This window comes from Macaca mulatta, chromosome 3, assembly GCF_049350105.2.
Source record: "Macaca mulatta isolate MMU2019108-1 chromosome 3, T2T-MMU8v2.0, whole genome shotgun sequence".
NCBI classification, from domain to species: Eukaryota; Metazoa; Chordata; class Mammalia; order Primates; family Cercopithecidae; genus Macaca; species Macaca mulatta.
In genome coordinates, this window is record NC_133408.1 from 167,874,808 (window position 1) to 167,889,414 (window position 14,607).

Below are 14,607 nucleotides of genomic sequence, written 5' to 3' on the forward strand. Positions count from 1 at the left end.
CAGTTTTCTTTTTTATTGGGGGTATGGTGGTAAAGGAGAGGCAGGAGGAATGGATCTTTGGTGGCTAGAACTGTGAGTGGCAGTTTATAAGTGTGTGCCCATACATATGTGCTGGCACACTGATACCCAGAAATGATGTATATACCCAGGAGGATTAAGAATTGGCCCTTAGCCAACTGCTGCAAAGTGGAGCCTGCCTCTCTTTCCTTCCTCAGTTCCAAAGAGTTCACACCCACTCAGTCCCAATTCTCTGCATTAGTATAAATACTAGCACTAAAGAAGTGCAGGGTCCTGATTCATGCAGCCTCTCTGGACATTATTACTCGGTAAGCATCAAGAGACAGACACGTACCACGAAGACATGTTTGGATTATTTAGCACCCAGAGAACAGAAGCAACACTGCCTGTCGGAAATTTAAGCCAAACTACATTATTACAGACCTCTGAAATCCAGGTCCCCCAGGGTCCTCGGGTAGAGCTGGTGCTGCCTGACCAGCAGCTTCTGCTGAGGTGGCATTTAACTTTTGGCCAGGTCCCAGGAGCTGAGGCTGACCCATTTCCCCTGCTTTTCCAGGGCACAGGGAATTTGGTTATACCCCCAACAAAGCCAGGGACTAACACAGTTAGCTTGTGGAAGGTGCACTAGAATCGGGGTGCTTTTATTTAAGCTAAGGAAAGGTTATTAACAGCTTTAGCATTTTCCCATACTTGAAAATAATTTAACATTTGTCTTTCCCCCATCATACCTCTACCCTCCCCTCCCCGCTTTTTTATTAAATAGAAATGATTGGCTCATAAGAATCTATAGGTTCAGGGTCTTATTCAATTTAACCCTTTGGGGACATTGAATTAAAAATTCAACAATATTTATTAAAATACAAAAATACACTTTTCTCACATTACAATCAGTGTTCTTTTGTTGGCAATTCCCCACCCCACCCCCACCCATACCACCCCCTTTCAAATCTGAACCCCTTATTTCCTTTTAAAGCTAAAGTAATAACTGAAAGAAGTTACATCATTAAATGGACCAGAATAACAGAGATCTCTGCCTTCCCCACCCACGCCCACCCTTTCTCTTTCACCTTCTCCTGAGGTGGCCTGGGAGAGGGAAGCTTCCCCTCAGTGTGCTCCATTCAACAGGACCCCATGTGGAACTCCATGTGTGCATGCGTGTCACTTGTAACTGTGGCTCTCAAGCTTTTTTGTGAACCCTCCTGGTTGGGAAAGGCTTCATTACTTTACATGAGCCTGTACCCTTTTCGTCTCTCCTTTTTCTTTGCTACTCATGTTCTGCCCCCACCCCATCACCACAACCGGTTGACATCAACTGTAATAGTCCCTAATGAATCAGCATTTAGAAAAGTCACCAAACCACAAGCATGAGAAAAGCTTCCACTCCCAAGCTCCCCACTTCAGGCTTCTCCTCCCTCTCCACCTTAAAACAAAATCTTTTTTAAAAATCATAAAATGCCATCATTGTCTACAATCATTTGTCAGATTCCAGGAACAACAGGTGGACATGGCACAATGCTAATTTATGGCCTCCTGTGAATACATTCTCTCTGCTTTACCCTCCCTTCCCACCCCCCTGCTGCCGCACCCCTTCAGGGGCCTCCTCCTCCTGGGAAACCCTGAATAGACACATGCCTTGCAGAGTGGGTTAAGCCCAACTGCAGGAATCTGGTGCAATGTGAAAGCATTAGGCTGAGAGCTACGCCAGCTCCCATCCTTCTCTGCTCCTTCCTAAGCATTCTGTCAGGCAAGGCACACGTGTGTCCCAGTGCACAGACCCCCAAGACTTGTGCACATGGACAAAGACTCAGCCCCTTTAAGGGTTCATTTGAATTTTGGTGGTTTTCCTGCTTAAAATACATGTACAGATCTATCTTCCCCTTAGCCTCTGAAGAAAAATATTATTGCCACTAACATTTTGGCACAGTACAAATTCATGGTGCTTTTTTTTGTATTTTTTAAATAAGATAATTCTGCAAAGACAGCTCTCGGCTTAAGAAAGATGTCTGTAGAAATTGGTATTCCTGTGTCCTATGAAGCATCTTCTAAAAAATGACAAGTTCAGTCTATCCCTCTTGCCCCCTCAGCAGCCCACATCCTACCTCTTTAGGGATGTTTGTTGTTTTAGTTTATTTTATCTCAGCAATTTCAACCTTATACCAGAAATCCCATCTGGCAGCATAGCAAGTTAACTTGTGGCTTGTACCCCACAACATTACCAAGATTCCCCCCCACCCCCTTTAAATAGAACTTACAAGTTAGAAAATATTTTTGTTTTGACTTTTTGTTTTTAAATTTTAATATAATCTGTTTTAACCAGCCCATAGATTTAATATATAAGCATATACAAGAAAAAGTCTCTCCCCACTCTGTACAAAAGTTGCTGTCTTTGTGTGCATTCTATTGCATTTTATAAGTTTTTTGGGGGAGGGGAGTCATATTTGAGTTTCCTGTACCTTGTCCTTGGTATGGGTCTGAATTATATAAGGTTCAGAGATAGTGGTGACTGTGGGGTGCAGAGAGTTCCCCAGGCTGTTTTCTGTCCAGTGGGCCCCATGTGCTGGTTTGTAGGTGTTGTAGTTAATATGGTCATGAATTGTGGGCAGCACTACTGCCCCCTCACCTGATACACCGGACGGAGCTGCTGTTGCTGCTGCGGATGTTGCTGCTGGGATGTCTTCGTCCACCTGGATAATCTCAACAGTCCGGGCGGCTGTGACTGTACTCCGCTGCTGGTGCCGCTTACGAAGTTTATAGAAGACAATCAACATGGCGGCAGCTAGCAGAGTCACTGCCACAAAGCAGCCAATTATGATCTTGGTGGTCTTCATGACTTCATCCAGACTGGTCTGCATCTTGTCAGTGGTGTCTGTCGCGGGTACTGCCACCTGCTTGGGCACACGGGTGGTCTGAATGAGCACCGTGGTAGAGGTGGTATATGCCGGCTGGTAACCAGTGGACGTGGTAGGAACAGGCTTGTACTTTCGCGTTGTGTCCTCAGGCGAGATCTCCGTGGTCTCCACTGTTACTGTGGTGAAGAAGCTGTAGTTGGAGGTGTTGAGCTCGGCCGTGCTCACATTTAGGTAGGCCGAGGCGTTGGAGTTGCCTGCCACATTGGTCACCATGCATGTGTATACCCCAGTGTCTGAAAGCAGCACGTGGGAAAAGTTCAAGGTGCCGTCGTTGAGGACAGAGATCCGTGGGTGGCGGGAGGCGTGGCTGAGCACTGTCCCATTGGGCAGCAACCACTTCACGGAGGACATAGGGGGAGTCCGACACTTAAGTTCTGCCATCCGACCCTCAGAAATATTAAGGTCTCGAGGCGCATCCATGATGAAGGGGGCAGAGCACTGGAAAGAGGCCTGGTCCACCTCCACGAGGTAGCGGCCTCGCATGTGCATGGGAGCATGACAGCGGCCACAGCAGGTGGAATTGGTGGGTATATACTCTCGAAGCCACCAGGCTAGCCACAGAATGTCACAATCACAGTTCCAAGGATTGTGGTGTAGGTGCAACTCCACCAGGTACCTCAGCGGGGTAAAGAGGTCATGGGGCAAAGAAGAGAGGTTATTGTGGGCCAAGTTGAGTTCCACAAGTGAAGCCAGCCCGTCAAAAGCATTCCGCTCAATCAGGCTGACCTGTGAGTTCATGACCCAGAGCTTCTTGAGGGAGCTCAGGCCATGGAAGGAGCCAGGCCTGATCTCAGGGAAGTGGTTCCCTGACATCTCCAGCTCCTCCAGCCCCACCAGGGGGGTGAGATTGGGCATGTCTTTAATGTTGCACATGCCCAAGTTCAGGTATTTGAGGTTGAACAGCCCCTCAAAAGCTCCCTCAGAGATATACTCCAGCTTCTTGAGCTCCCCCAAGTCCAGGCGCATGAGGGAGGGCACCCGGTTGAAGGCGTAAGAGGGGATGCTTTCGATGGGGTTGTTGCGAAGCCAGAGCTCCCGCAGCTTGGACAGGTATTCAAAGGCCCCGCTAGGGATGACTGTCAGCCAGTTGTCGAACAGCTCCAGGGTGTTGAGGCTGGCCAGGCCATTGAAGGCCCCCACCTCAATCTGCCGGATGGAGTTCCTGCCCAACTGCAGGACCTCCAGGTGGTGGAGGTGGCGGAAGGTGTCGGCCTGGATCATCTGGATGTTGTTCTCCATGAGGTTGAGGTACCGGGTGTTGGAGGGAATACCCTGCGGGACCTCGGAGAGGCCCCGGCGGGTGCACACCACCTTGCTGAACTGGTTACTGCACGAGCAGACAGAGGGGCAGTTCTGGGGCCCGGCTGAGGCGGCAGCAGCGATGGCTGCACACAGTATCCACACTTGCGCCGTGAGGTAGACGACCGGGAGCAGGATGGCATTCCAGGTGTGGTGGTGCACAGTTACCTGCCACAAGAGCTTCATGGTGTGGCACGTTCATAATTCACCATCGCCTGGGATTTTGGCTCGGAAAGGAGAACCAGCCCTACCCCGGCTTAAGTGAGCTAGGAGCTCCTCTTTCCATCTGGAGAAGGAGGTGGGGAGGGGGCGATTAGAGAGACGGAGCGCATCGGCCGAAAAAAATCCTGCTAAACTCGAGCGGCCCCTCGTCTCCCAACCCACCCTCAAGGCAAGCCCTCCGAAAGCTACGACTCTCCCACACTGCAACCGTCCCCACCCAGTTCGCCGTCACCTACCTCGGAAGGAAGGCAGGAAAACACTGGCGTGGTGTCCTTAAGCTTTCTCCACGGGAGCTGGGCACCTCGTTCCCATTCCGACTTCTTAGTTTTAATTAACAAAAGGGGGAAGTGGTGGGGGCGGGGAGGGCAGAGGGGAGGGGAGGGGAGGGAAGGGGTGGGGGAGACAAAATGGCTTCTAGTAAATCCGGAGCCTGAGCCGGCGAAGCCGCGGAGTTGAGGCGCGCCTGGGAGAGCGAAGGCCCGGCGGGCTATGCAGGTGCATGCCCCCCCCTCCGCCCGAGGAGCGGCGCCACCAGCGCTTCCCGGCTTTGTCCTTGGACCCTGGCACGGGCTCGCTCCAGCCGCGGGAGAAGGCGCTTCATCGCCAAAGTGCGCTCCGGCGGCCCCGGCCCGCTCCCCGGGCCGCCGCCGGAGGGGGTGCGGGGGCGCCCCGAAGCCGCCCAGGCCGCGCTCGCTCGATGCTGCGCTCCCTCTCCCCGCGTCGGCCGCTCCGGGCCGGCGGCAGCTGATTGCGGTCGTGAGCTCGCAGGGCGGCGAGAGTTAAGAGGTGTTCGCGGCGCCTTCGCCCTCCCCAGACACACACCCCCTTTCTCCTCGCCTCTTCTCGGAGGGTGGAAGAGACAAAAACCGGGCTCAGTTCTCCAGTCCGCCGGCTGCCGGCGCGCGGGGCGGCGATCCGTCAGGCGCCCGAGGGCCAGCGGCGTGGCGGCTGCGCCCGGACCCGGTCCGCCGGCCGGAGGAGCGCGAGGCGCCCGCGGTCGCGCCTGCACCACAGGCCCCTTCAGAGAGTCCGGGGGCGGGCGCGGGTCCGGCGGCGGCGGCCGCAGCCCCCGGCGGCGCGCAACCGCCCGTCGCCGCCCGCCGCTGCCCGGCCCCCGGCGCGCCGCCGGCTCCGGATTTGTGCGGAGGGAGCGAGTTCGCGGCTTTGGCTCCCGGCGCCCTCAGTGGCCGCGCCGCCAGCGGACTGCTGCAGCGGCGTGAGCAGCGGGGGTCGCGGCTGCGGGAAACGCTCCGGAGCCCGGGAACATAGTCCCCGCTGGCTAGCGGCGACGGCGGCAACAGCGGGGCTCCTGTGCGCGGCGCCCACCGTCTCCTCCTCGCGCCGGGCTCGCGGTGTTGCAGGCGGCAGCCACGCAGACTGCTCTCTCATCCTTTTGTCCTTCAGTCAGAACGTGAATGTACTGCTGACGCATACTGTTCTGGGAGAAGATTAGCGTGATGCAGTGCTCTTATGTATTAGCGCTGCTCCCCCTCCGCCGGCTGCCTCGCGGGGTTAACGCCGGCGCCTTCCAGCGCCGCGCCGGCCGGCGCCGCGCAGCCCCGCGCCTCCGGCCGCCCGTCTTCCTCCTTCCTCCTTCCTTCCTCCTCGCTTCCTCTCTCCCCCTCCCCCCTCCCCCCTCCCCGGGCCGCTTCCTCCCCGCCCCCTCTAGACGAGCGGAGCGGGGCCAGGGCGAGCGGGCGAGCGAGCTGGAGTGAGCGTCAAGTGAGGGGCCGCGCGCAAGTCGCGGGCGTTCGCAGCTATTTTGGGCCGGTCGGAGGGAGCCGTTGGGTGGCCGCTGATAGGCTGGAGCGGCGCGGGGCTGCGGCGGGAGAGCCTTCACCGGCCCCCGCCCTCTGGCCCGCACCCAGCGTCCCCTGGCTGTGGAGAGCGGGGCTCAGGGGCCCGGCGGCCCGCGGCGGGGCCGCTGCAGTTGGCCTGCCTCCCGCCCGGCCCGCGTCATCCTCACCCCCGCCGACTGCTGACGGGGCGCCTCGCCGCGCCGCGGACTCGCGCTCGGAGTTCGAAACTGCGTGGTGGGGACTCGGGGGAGGGCGGTGGGGGCCACGAGGCGCCCCGGACCGAGAGCCCGGGCTTCGCTGCTGCACTGCCGCCGGCCCCTCCTTCGCTCTGCCTCACCCCTCGTGGGTTCTCACTGGGGCTTTAAATGAGAGTTCCCTTAATGAGGGTTGCGGGGGCGGGAAACAGTGGCAGGAATGACCAAGTGCGACGAGCTGGGGAATGACAACCTGGGACAGCACAGAGGCCGGCAGGAAGGATTGAGGTGAACTCCCGGAGCCCACGACACAGCCCATTCATTCATGGAGCTGCAGCCGCGGCTTCTCAGTCTTCGCTGGCCGGAGTCGCCCCTTGCTCGCCGCTGTGCACAGAGAACTGGGGGAAGGGAGGCGGGCGGCTGAGCCCTCTGCCCTGTGAGCTCGCCAGCCCCTCCTTGGTTAGGACTCTGAAAAGAACTGCGTAGCAGCCAGGGGTAGCGATTGGGAGTGGGGGTGGAGTTCTTGCTCCTATTTCTGGTAGGAGACCCTGAGGCATTTGACAGACTAGTGTAGGAGAACAGGACTAGGTCAGCTTTTTCCCACCCACCTGAAAAAAGACTGCCCTTTTCTCTGCCGATTGTGAGTGGGGCAATCTGTAGCTGAGCCCTGGGAAGCCGGTCCAGTAGAATATAACATGGTTTAATATCCATTCCCTTCAAGAGCTGCCTCCATACTCCTCATCCCCCACCCCACTCACCGTGTGATTTCTGGCAGGCTCGCTAGATAAACCCTCATCACCTGCACGTGGGCTGTTGCTTCAGAACGAGGAGATCCTAGATTTCTCAGCTTTCTGGTTTCTACCACACCCATTTCTTAATACTGTCTTCTGCCCAGTAACCTGAACCTCCTTAAATACGCCACGGAATACTTGAAGTCCTGGAAACGGTTCCTTTGTAAGCAAGTTGGAGTGCCCATTCTTTACCAAGACCTTTCTGTTATCGTTTGCTGTCAAATATAACCTTGATAGTTTCTATTTATTGAACCCTTACTCTGTCTGTATTCCACTGTTAATATTCCCAGCAACCCTATTATTCATTTTATATGAGTCAAACATGTTGCCTCGTGTCACTAGTAAGTGATAGTGGATTTGAGCCTCAGCATGTCTCAGATGTCAAAAACTTGGGTGTGGAAGTGATTCCCCAAAGTATTCTCCCAGTGGGATGAGAACTCAGGTTTCATTCATCCACTTCAATAGTCATTTACTGGAATGCTTATCTACTATGTGCCATCCACCATACCAGGAACTTATATCTGTTCTTGTTTAATCTTCATTTACCCAGTGAAAGTAATTGCCACACTTGTCTCCATTTCATAGATGAGGGCACTTAGCTCAGGCAGGCAAATAACTTGCCCAAGGTCATACACTAGAAAATGACAGAGCCAACCTTTCCATCCAGCCTTCAAACCCTGAATCCGATGTTTTTATCACTAAGAAGAATGCCCACTGTGTCTACTCTGCATAGAGTAAATGGTGGAGGCAAGTGGAGGGGGGAGGAGGGAGACTGTAGGAAAGTTCAGTTAAGGATGTGTCAGAGAAGTAAGATGAAGGGTAGGAGATGGGCTGAGAAAATGAACTCTCATCAAGAAGAAGAAGAAGGGAGACGTGGAGGTGAGTCAAACCCTGATGCTAGGGTTTAGTTCCATCTGGGCTCCTTAGCAGCCCTTTTTATGTCTTGACTGAAACCCCATCTGCATATCTTTAGTCTCAAGCAGGACACTACCGTCTAGTAGACTCAAATGTGAACCTAGCCTGACAGGACTGTGGAGGACACTCAGACTTTCTGGTGAAAGGTTCTGCTCCTTTATAGCTGGCACCAACCTAGTAGAGTCGTCTGTTGCCTTAGGAGACCCTTGGCCAGGGTCTGGATGGCAGCGATTAAGTGTGACTATCCCTCCTTCCTCAGGCAACAGGGGCTCTGCCTGGGCTGGTCCCCTGCTGCTCTAGGCAAACTCAAACCCTGTCTGTTCAGCTCCAGGCTCCACAGATGAAAGCTGCTGCCCGGCACTGTAAAGGTGGATGAAAGTGGGGGCCGATTTGGGTTAGGCCAGTACTTAGTAATGAGGTTGTCTCACAGTAAATATTTGTGACTGCCATCCATGAAGGTGACTATGCCCAAGATCTGTCGAGCTCTACACCAGGCTGCTTTGCCCCTGTAAGCCTACTGGGCCAGGAAAGCACCACTGAACCTACTAACTGGACTACAGAGGAGGCTGTGGGGCTATCGTTGCACACAGCCCTTCTGAGCTGAAAGTGGGACTGCAGCCTCTCATTTTGGTAACCCAAGTACCATCTAGCCATGGCTTCTTGCTCCTCACAGCCCTGGCTTGGACTGCTGCTTGGATTTGGAATGGTGCCACCAAGGAATAAGAAGGGAAGAAGCCTACTTAAACCCTAAGAGAAAGAGACACTGGATTCAGATTGTTTTCACTCGCAGTTTCACACAGGGAGTCTCCTGTGATAAAGCCAGAGAGAGCTAAAAAAGCCATCAGTGATTGGGCAAGGCCTTTGTCAGTAGCCTGGTATTGTAGAATGAGCCCTGTGCTGAGATTGGGATACCTGAGTTCTAGTCCCCTTTCTGCCACTGATTAGACATGTGACAAATCTTAAAATAGCTCTAAACATCAGTTTTTCCATTTATAAAATCAAGGAAATGGATTAGAAAGTTTCTTACCATTCTCTTAGTCCATGATTCCTGCCCCATCTCAGATATGTAGTTCTGTGAAGAAGGTTGATCCTTTGGGATTGTAGCCAAGTCTTGGAAATGGGCCACAAAGTTAAGTGAGAATGCTTTCTTCATTTAATCCAGAGATGCACAGTGCCTTGCCTTGCCGAGCAGAGCAAATCGGACTGTGTTTTCCCAGCTACTAAAAAGACACACAGATCACAGAATGTTAAACTAAAATGGACCTTGGAGATTATCTGGATTTAATCTCTCACTTTACAGATGTCACTGATGAAGCTCAGAGAGGCACAGTGACTTACGTAAAGCTACATGACTAATTAGTATCAGATACTGTCCTTTCTGACCTCAGTTCGTCAGTCAAAATGACAATGTATGGCTAATTGGCTTTTAAACCTGGGCCTTGAAGATATTTCCAAATACCTGTCTTCTGTGGGCTTGTATGCCGGTGCGACTATACTTTGCTGGATTGGGATAAAGAGGAGTCTTCAATAGCACCTGTCTGCACTTCCTAGTGACTTTGGGTCCCCAATAGAAAATGAGAGAAATGGTCATCTAGAGGACCCAGGACTCTCCCACCCAGCCAGGATAATTGGGTTCCTAGTAAAGCCTAGGGCTAGACCACTCCCCAACCTGATATGCATCCCTGAGGCATTATCCTGAGCAGCCACTAGATGTCCATAATGCCTCATAGGGTGTTCCAGGAGTGAGTAGTCTTTGACTGGGTATCATTTTGCCACCAAATAGGCTTTGGGGCCCCTTTTAAGGGTAGGTCCATCAGTGGTAGGAACAACCAGAGCAAAGACATAGAAGGAATTTGGGAAACTAGAAAGAAAAAAGTAGTATGGAAATTGCCCTCCACAAAGGGAAGGAAAGGTATCAATTGGTGAATCAGTAATAATAAAAAGTAGGAATGCTCTACATGGAAATAGTCACTGCCTTCTTTCCAAGGTAATGAACACGTGTGTGTGTGTGTGTGTGTGTCTGTCTGTCTGTCTGTCTGAATTCCACCCACGTGTGCAAACACCCATCAGGGACAACTAGCCATGAATTTTCTGTTTAATAAGTAAAATCAGAATTGCAAAAGGAAGGTTATTTTTCTGGCCTGTGATCCCATAGTGAGGCTGGCTGTGCCATTACTACCCACAGTCATAAAGGGAATGGATTTTATTCCTGGAGCCTGATGATTCAAGGCAAGACAGCTGTTCTAGAGTTACCCACTCTTCTGAGTGTGCTTAGAATCTTTTCCCCCAAGGACTCAGCTCTTTAAGGAAGTCAGAAGGGAGTGGACAGTAAAGGATAAAAAAGCATTCTCCCTCCAGGTCCCATCAAGAGCAATTTTTTAAAACCTTGGCTAAGAAAAGACACACTGCTTAATACAAATGGTAAAGAGCTATAGAATAGAAAGGCCTTTCCCTCTCCTCTAAGAATGAGTTTCCAGGGCTTACAGTTTCTTTGTGGGCTGTCAGGTTCGCGTGATGGGGAAAACCTCCCAGCTAGCACTCTGCCTCCTCTTTTGGAGTAGTTTGCACGTGTTCTAGCCACAGTCACTTACATGCTCAAATTGAAAAGAGAGGTTCAGCCGGGAGCCTTGAAAATGCACTTCTGCAGGTACACTGGCCCGTTCCAGGCCCTTGTGACTTTTCCTCTTTAATTGCCCGTGTATAGCAGTAACAGTGGTTTTAATAGCAACATTTACTGCAGCGTTGGTAGGTACTTGGTACTGTGTTAAGTACACAGATTTACTCCTCACAACAGCTCTGTGAGATGAGTACCATCAGATTTCCCCATTTTGCAGATGAATTTAAGAAGTGTTCTCGGGATCACAGAACTGATGAGTGACTAAATTTGTTTCTTGAGGCTGCCATAACAAATCACCACATAGTTGGTGATTTAAAGCAGAAATATATTCTCTCACAGTTCTGGAGGCTGAAAGTTCAAAATCTGGCAGGGCTGCACTCCCTCCAGAGGCCCTAGGGGAGAATCATTCCTTGCCTCTTGCCCCTGCCAGCTTCTGGTGGCTGTCAGCATTCCTTGATTTATAGCTGTATCACTTCATTCTCGGCCTCCATGGTCACACTACCTTCTCCTTTTCTGTCTGCCTCTCTCCTCTTGGTGACTTATAAGGACACCTGTCATCGGATTTAGGGCCTACCTGGATAATCCAGGATGATCTCCTTATCTCAAGATTCTTAATTTAAATGGGTCTTTGCAGACATAATTTTCAAATAGGTTAAGTGTCGCAGGGTTCTGGGAATGAGGAGGTACCCCTATTTTTCTGGGGGCTCATTCAGCCCATTACAGTGATAGAGCCAGGTTTCAGTCTCGGTGTAGAGCCCAAACTCAACCACTGTGATGCTGTGATGTGCCATTTAAGAGGAACAGGAAAGGGACAATGCATCTGATAACCAACAGGTGACTCTTCCACACACCTGTGCCTGTGAAGGGTAGGGGAGCCAAACAGGAGCTGTGTGGCTGTTGGGTCTTCCCACTGGGAAGGGAGAGAGTCTCTCAATCAGGAAACATCACATGAGCCGAGAGAAAGGGGGCAGGCTGACAAGACACACTCAGGAGAAATCTGTCTCTTATTTTCTGTTTCTTTGTGATTCCATTCTTAATGATTTTCTCACTTTCTCTTTACATTATCTCTAGATTTTATCCCAAAGATACTGGAACACTTAAGCATTTACCAGTAGTAACACCAAAAGTACCTCCTGCATTGCCACTAAATTTGGCTCCACTGTATCTAATTCTTAGAAATTTTGAGCTTCATGTTCATTGGAGATTAAGGGATACCTCCAGATCAGGGCCAGCAGGTACAGATGTGGAACTAAGAGCTGTGGATGGAGAGACTTCTCAGGTATCTCAGACATAAATGTGATCATTAATCCATGCCTATGCTTACAATTAGCCTCTTCACAGACACACAGTGTATTCTTAAAATTATTCAGATTTTGGTTGGAGAAAACAAAACTATTTTTTCCCAAATGGACTAATACAAAATTTGCCACATAAGAGCACATGCGTGTCTGTGTGTGTGGATGCTAGTGGGCATTGTAGCGTACTGGTAGGTGCAAAGCACCTCTGGAGTCAGACACACCTGAGTTTAAACCCCAGTTCTGCCTCTTACATACCATGTGTATATAGGTTAGTTGTTTAAACCCCCGATTCTTCACGTGTAAAGTGGTATTAATAACTTTTTTCATGGTATTGTTGAACTAGAAGCAAGTAAAGGAAATCTTAATCTCAGCAAATAGTGATGGTGGTATCATCTGTTATTTTCTTTTGTGGAAACCAGTATAGAAGAGGCTGTCTTGTTCAAAGTCAGTTATTGAAGGAATTATTTTCTTCTAGATATCTGCTCTTGTTATTGCACCTAATTTATAACTTTCAAGTCTTCATTTAAGGTATGAGATGTTTTTCATTGTTTGTTTTTAACAGTTACTGGGTGGGGTTGTTTTTTTTTTTTAATTTTGAGGTAATTTTAGACTTACAGACAGGTCAAAAATAGTACTGAGTTCCCATATGTGCTTCACCCAGCTTTCTCTTATGTGAGTTAATATATTACATAACCACAGAACATTTATTCAAAACTAAGAAATTAATCTATTCAAGACATAGATTTTTACACTTGCCCTCTTCAGGCTCTTCTCCATAGCAACCAAAGTGATCTTTGTGACAATATATCAGATTATGTTATTGATTTGCTTAAAATGCCCCAGTGTCTTCCTCTCATAGTTTGAGTAACAACCATACTGCTTCCCATGGCCCACAGGCCCTAAGCCTTCATTGCTGCCTGCACCTCTGCCCTCAGGTTTTATCGTCTTCCTCCTCATTCCCTGCACTTCAGCTCTACTGGTCTTCTTTCTTTTCCTGGAATACTCTTATGTGGTTCTCCCCATTAAAGCCTTTACTCTTTCCTTAACCTAAAATGTTCCCCCACATCTTCAGGTGGCTATCCTGTCCAGAGTAGCCCCACTCATCACAGTCTTATCACCCAGCTTTATTTGTCTCATTTTATTTTCCATTACCTGAAATTGTCTTGTTTATGGGCTGTATATTGTGCATCCCCACAAGAACAGAGGCCTCTCCTTCTTGTTTCCAATACCTAGACCATAGCAGTGAGTTTATTATTTCAGAGGGATGAGGACTGTTTTTGATGTCCCATGTGGGTAAGAACTCAGGCCTTCCTAATTTTATCGATAGCCCTAGCCCTACCCTGCTCTACTTACGTTCTTTGAAGAAGCAGGTGAAAAATTGCTAGCCTGATTTTTTTTTAATACTAGAAAAATGAGGGAGAGTCCTACTGACCTTAAGGTGTCTCCAGTTCTCAATTTTTAGAAATCCTAGCCCCTTGCTGACAGATTATGAAGGAGAGTTTTATGGAGGTACCATAAAGGCTCACAGGTTCTTGGCAGTTGTGAATATGTGAGGAGTGAGCATAGGTGCACAAATACACATTATCTGTGCTCATGTACACATAAGCCTGTCATTTTCAAATTGGCTAAAGTGCATTTTCTCCAAAGGGAGTGGGGGCTGTTGAGCCTGAAATAGGGAACACCAGGACAGTAAGATCAAATGCTTTGAAAGTGGCTGTGCCAACGCTTTTTGCTAATTAAAGAATGTTAGGACAATCACCACTAGCAGCAGTAAAGGGCGCCCCATTACCTCGCTTTATGGAGAGCTGGGTAAATTTAAAGGCAGCTATAAATATCCCACTGAGTGCCGGAACTGTAGCACAGTCGGCGGGTACCTGCTGGGCAAGGAGAGGAGCCCAGAGCTTCTGGTCCCCTCTGTCCAGGGCCCTCATCTCTATTACCTGTCAGTCCCCAAATTTTGCTTGACTGAAGAACAATTCCATCAACAAACCCTTAATTTAAAAACACTCGGAGAGACAGCAAACAGCTGTGTGTTGAGTCTGCCTGGGAGCCCAGGCTACCTGGGTCCTTCTCCAGCTGTGTCAGTGACTTTCTTTTCCTTTTGCCTGGACGGAAGATGTTTCTTCATGTTGTGATTTTGTTTCCTTGAAACATGGGGTGTGTCACAGAAATTTAAAAAAAAAAAAAAAAAAACCGGGTGCAGTGGCTTATGCCTATAATCCCAGCACTCTGGGAGGCCAAAGTGGGGGAATTGCTTTGCTTGAGCCTGGGAGGAGGAGGGTGTAGTGAGCCGAGATTGCACCACTCACTCCAACTCTGGTCATCAAACAGAGCAAGGTCCTATCTTTAAAAAAAAAAAAAAAAAAAAAAAAAGTGACATGGTTTAAGACCTTTCTCCTGGGAATATTCTAGAGCCCCTTAGCTGAGCAAACTCTGTGTTCCAGAGAAAATTTTAGCACCTGTAAAGTGGGAACAAAATGGGAACATACTTTTTATACTTAGCCTACGGAATTTCTGACTAAATTAAAGATTTTTACTAAGCTTG

At 50.0% G+C, this 14,607-nt stretch overlaps 2 protein-coding genes across 9 annotated transcripts in view; one reads left to right on the plus strand and one right to left on the minus strand.

Annotated features, from left to right (window-relative positions):
- Positions 1 to 14,607, plus strand: part of SND1 (staphylococcal nuclease and tudor domain containing 1) — a 439,060-nt gene that overhangs the window by 370,421 nt on the left and 54,032 nt on the right. The window lies entirely within an intron of this gene.
- LRRC4 (leucine rich repeat containing 4) lies at positions 850 to 7,256 on the minus strand. Of its 4 annotated transcripts, none has more exons than XM_077994747.1 (3): positions 7,200 to 7,256; positions 4,685 to 4,768; positions 850 to 4,512 (listed from the first exon to the last, which is right to left on the minus strand). In XM_077994747.1, the coding sequence occupies exon 3, from the start codon at positions 4,410 to 4,412 to the stop codon at positions 2,451 to 2,453; it is 1,962 nt and encodes a 653-aa protein (XP_077850873.1). In that variant the 5' UTR covers positions 4,413 to 4,512; positions 4,685 to 4,768; positions 7,200 to 7,256; the 3' UTR covers positions 850 to 2,450.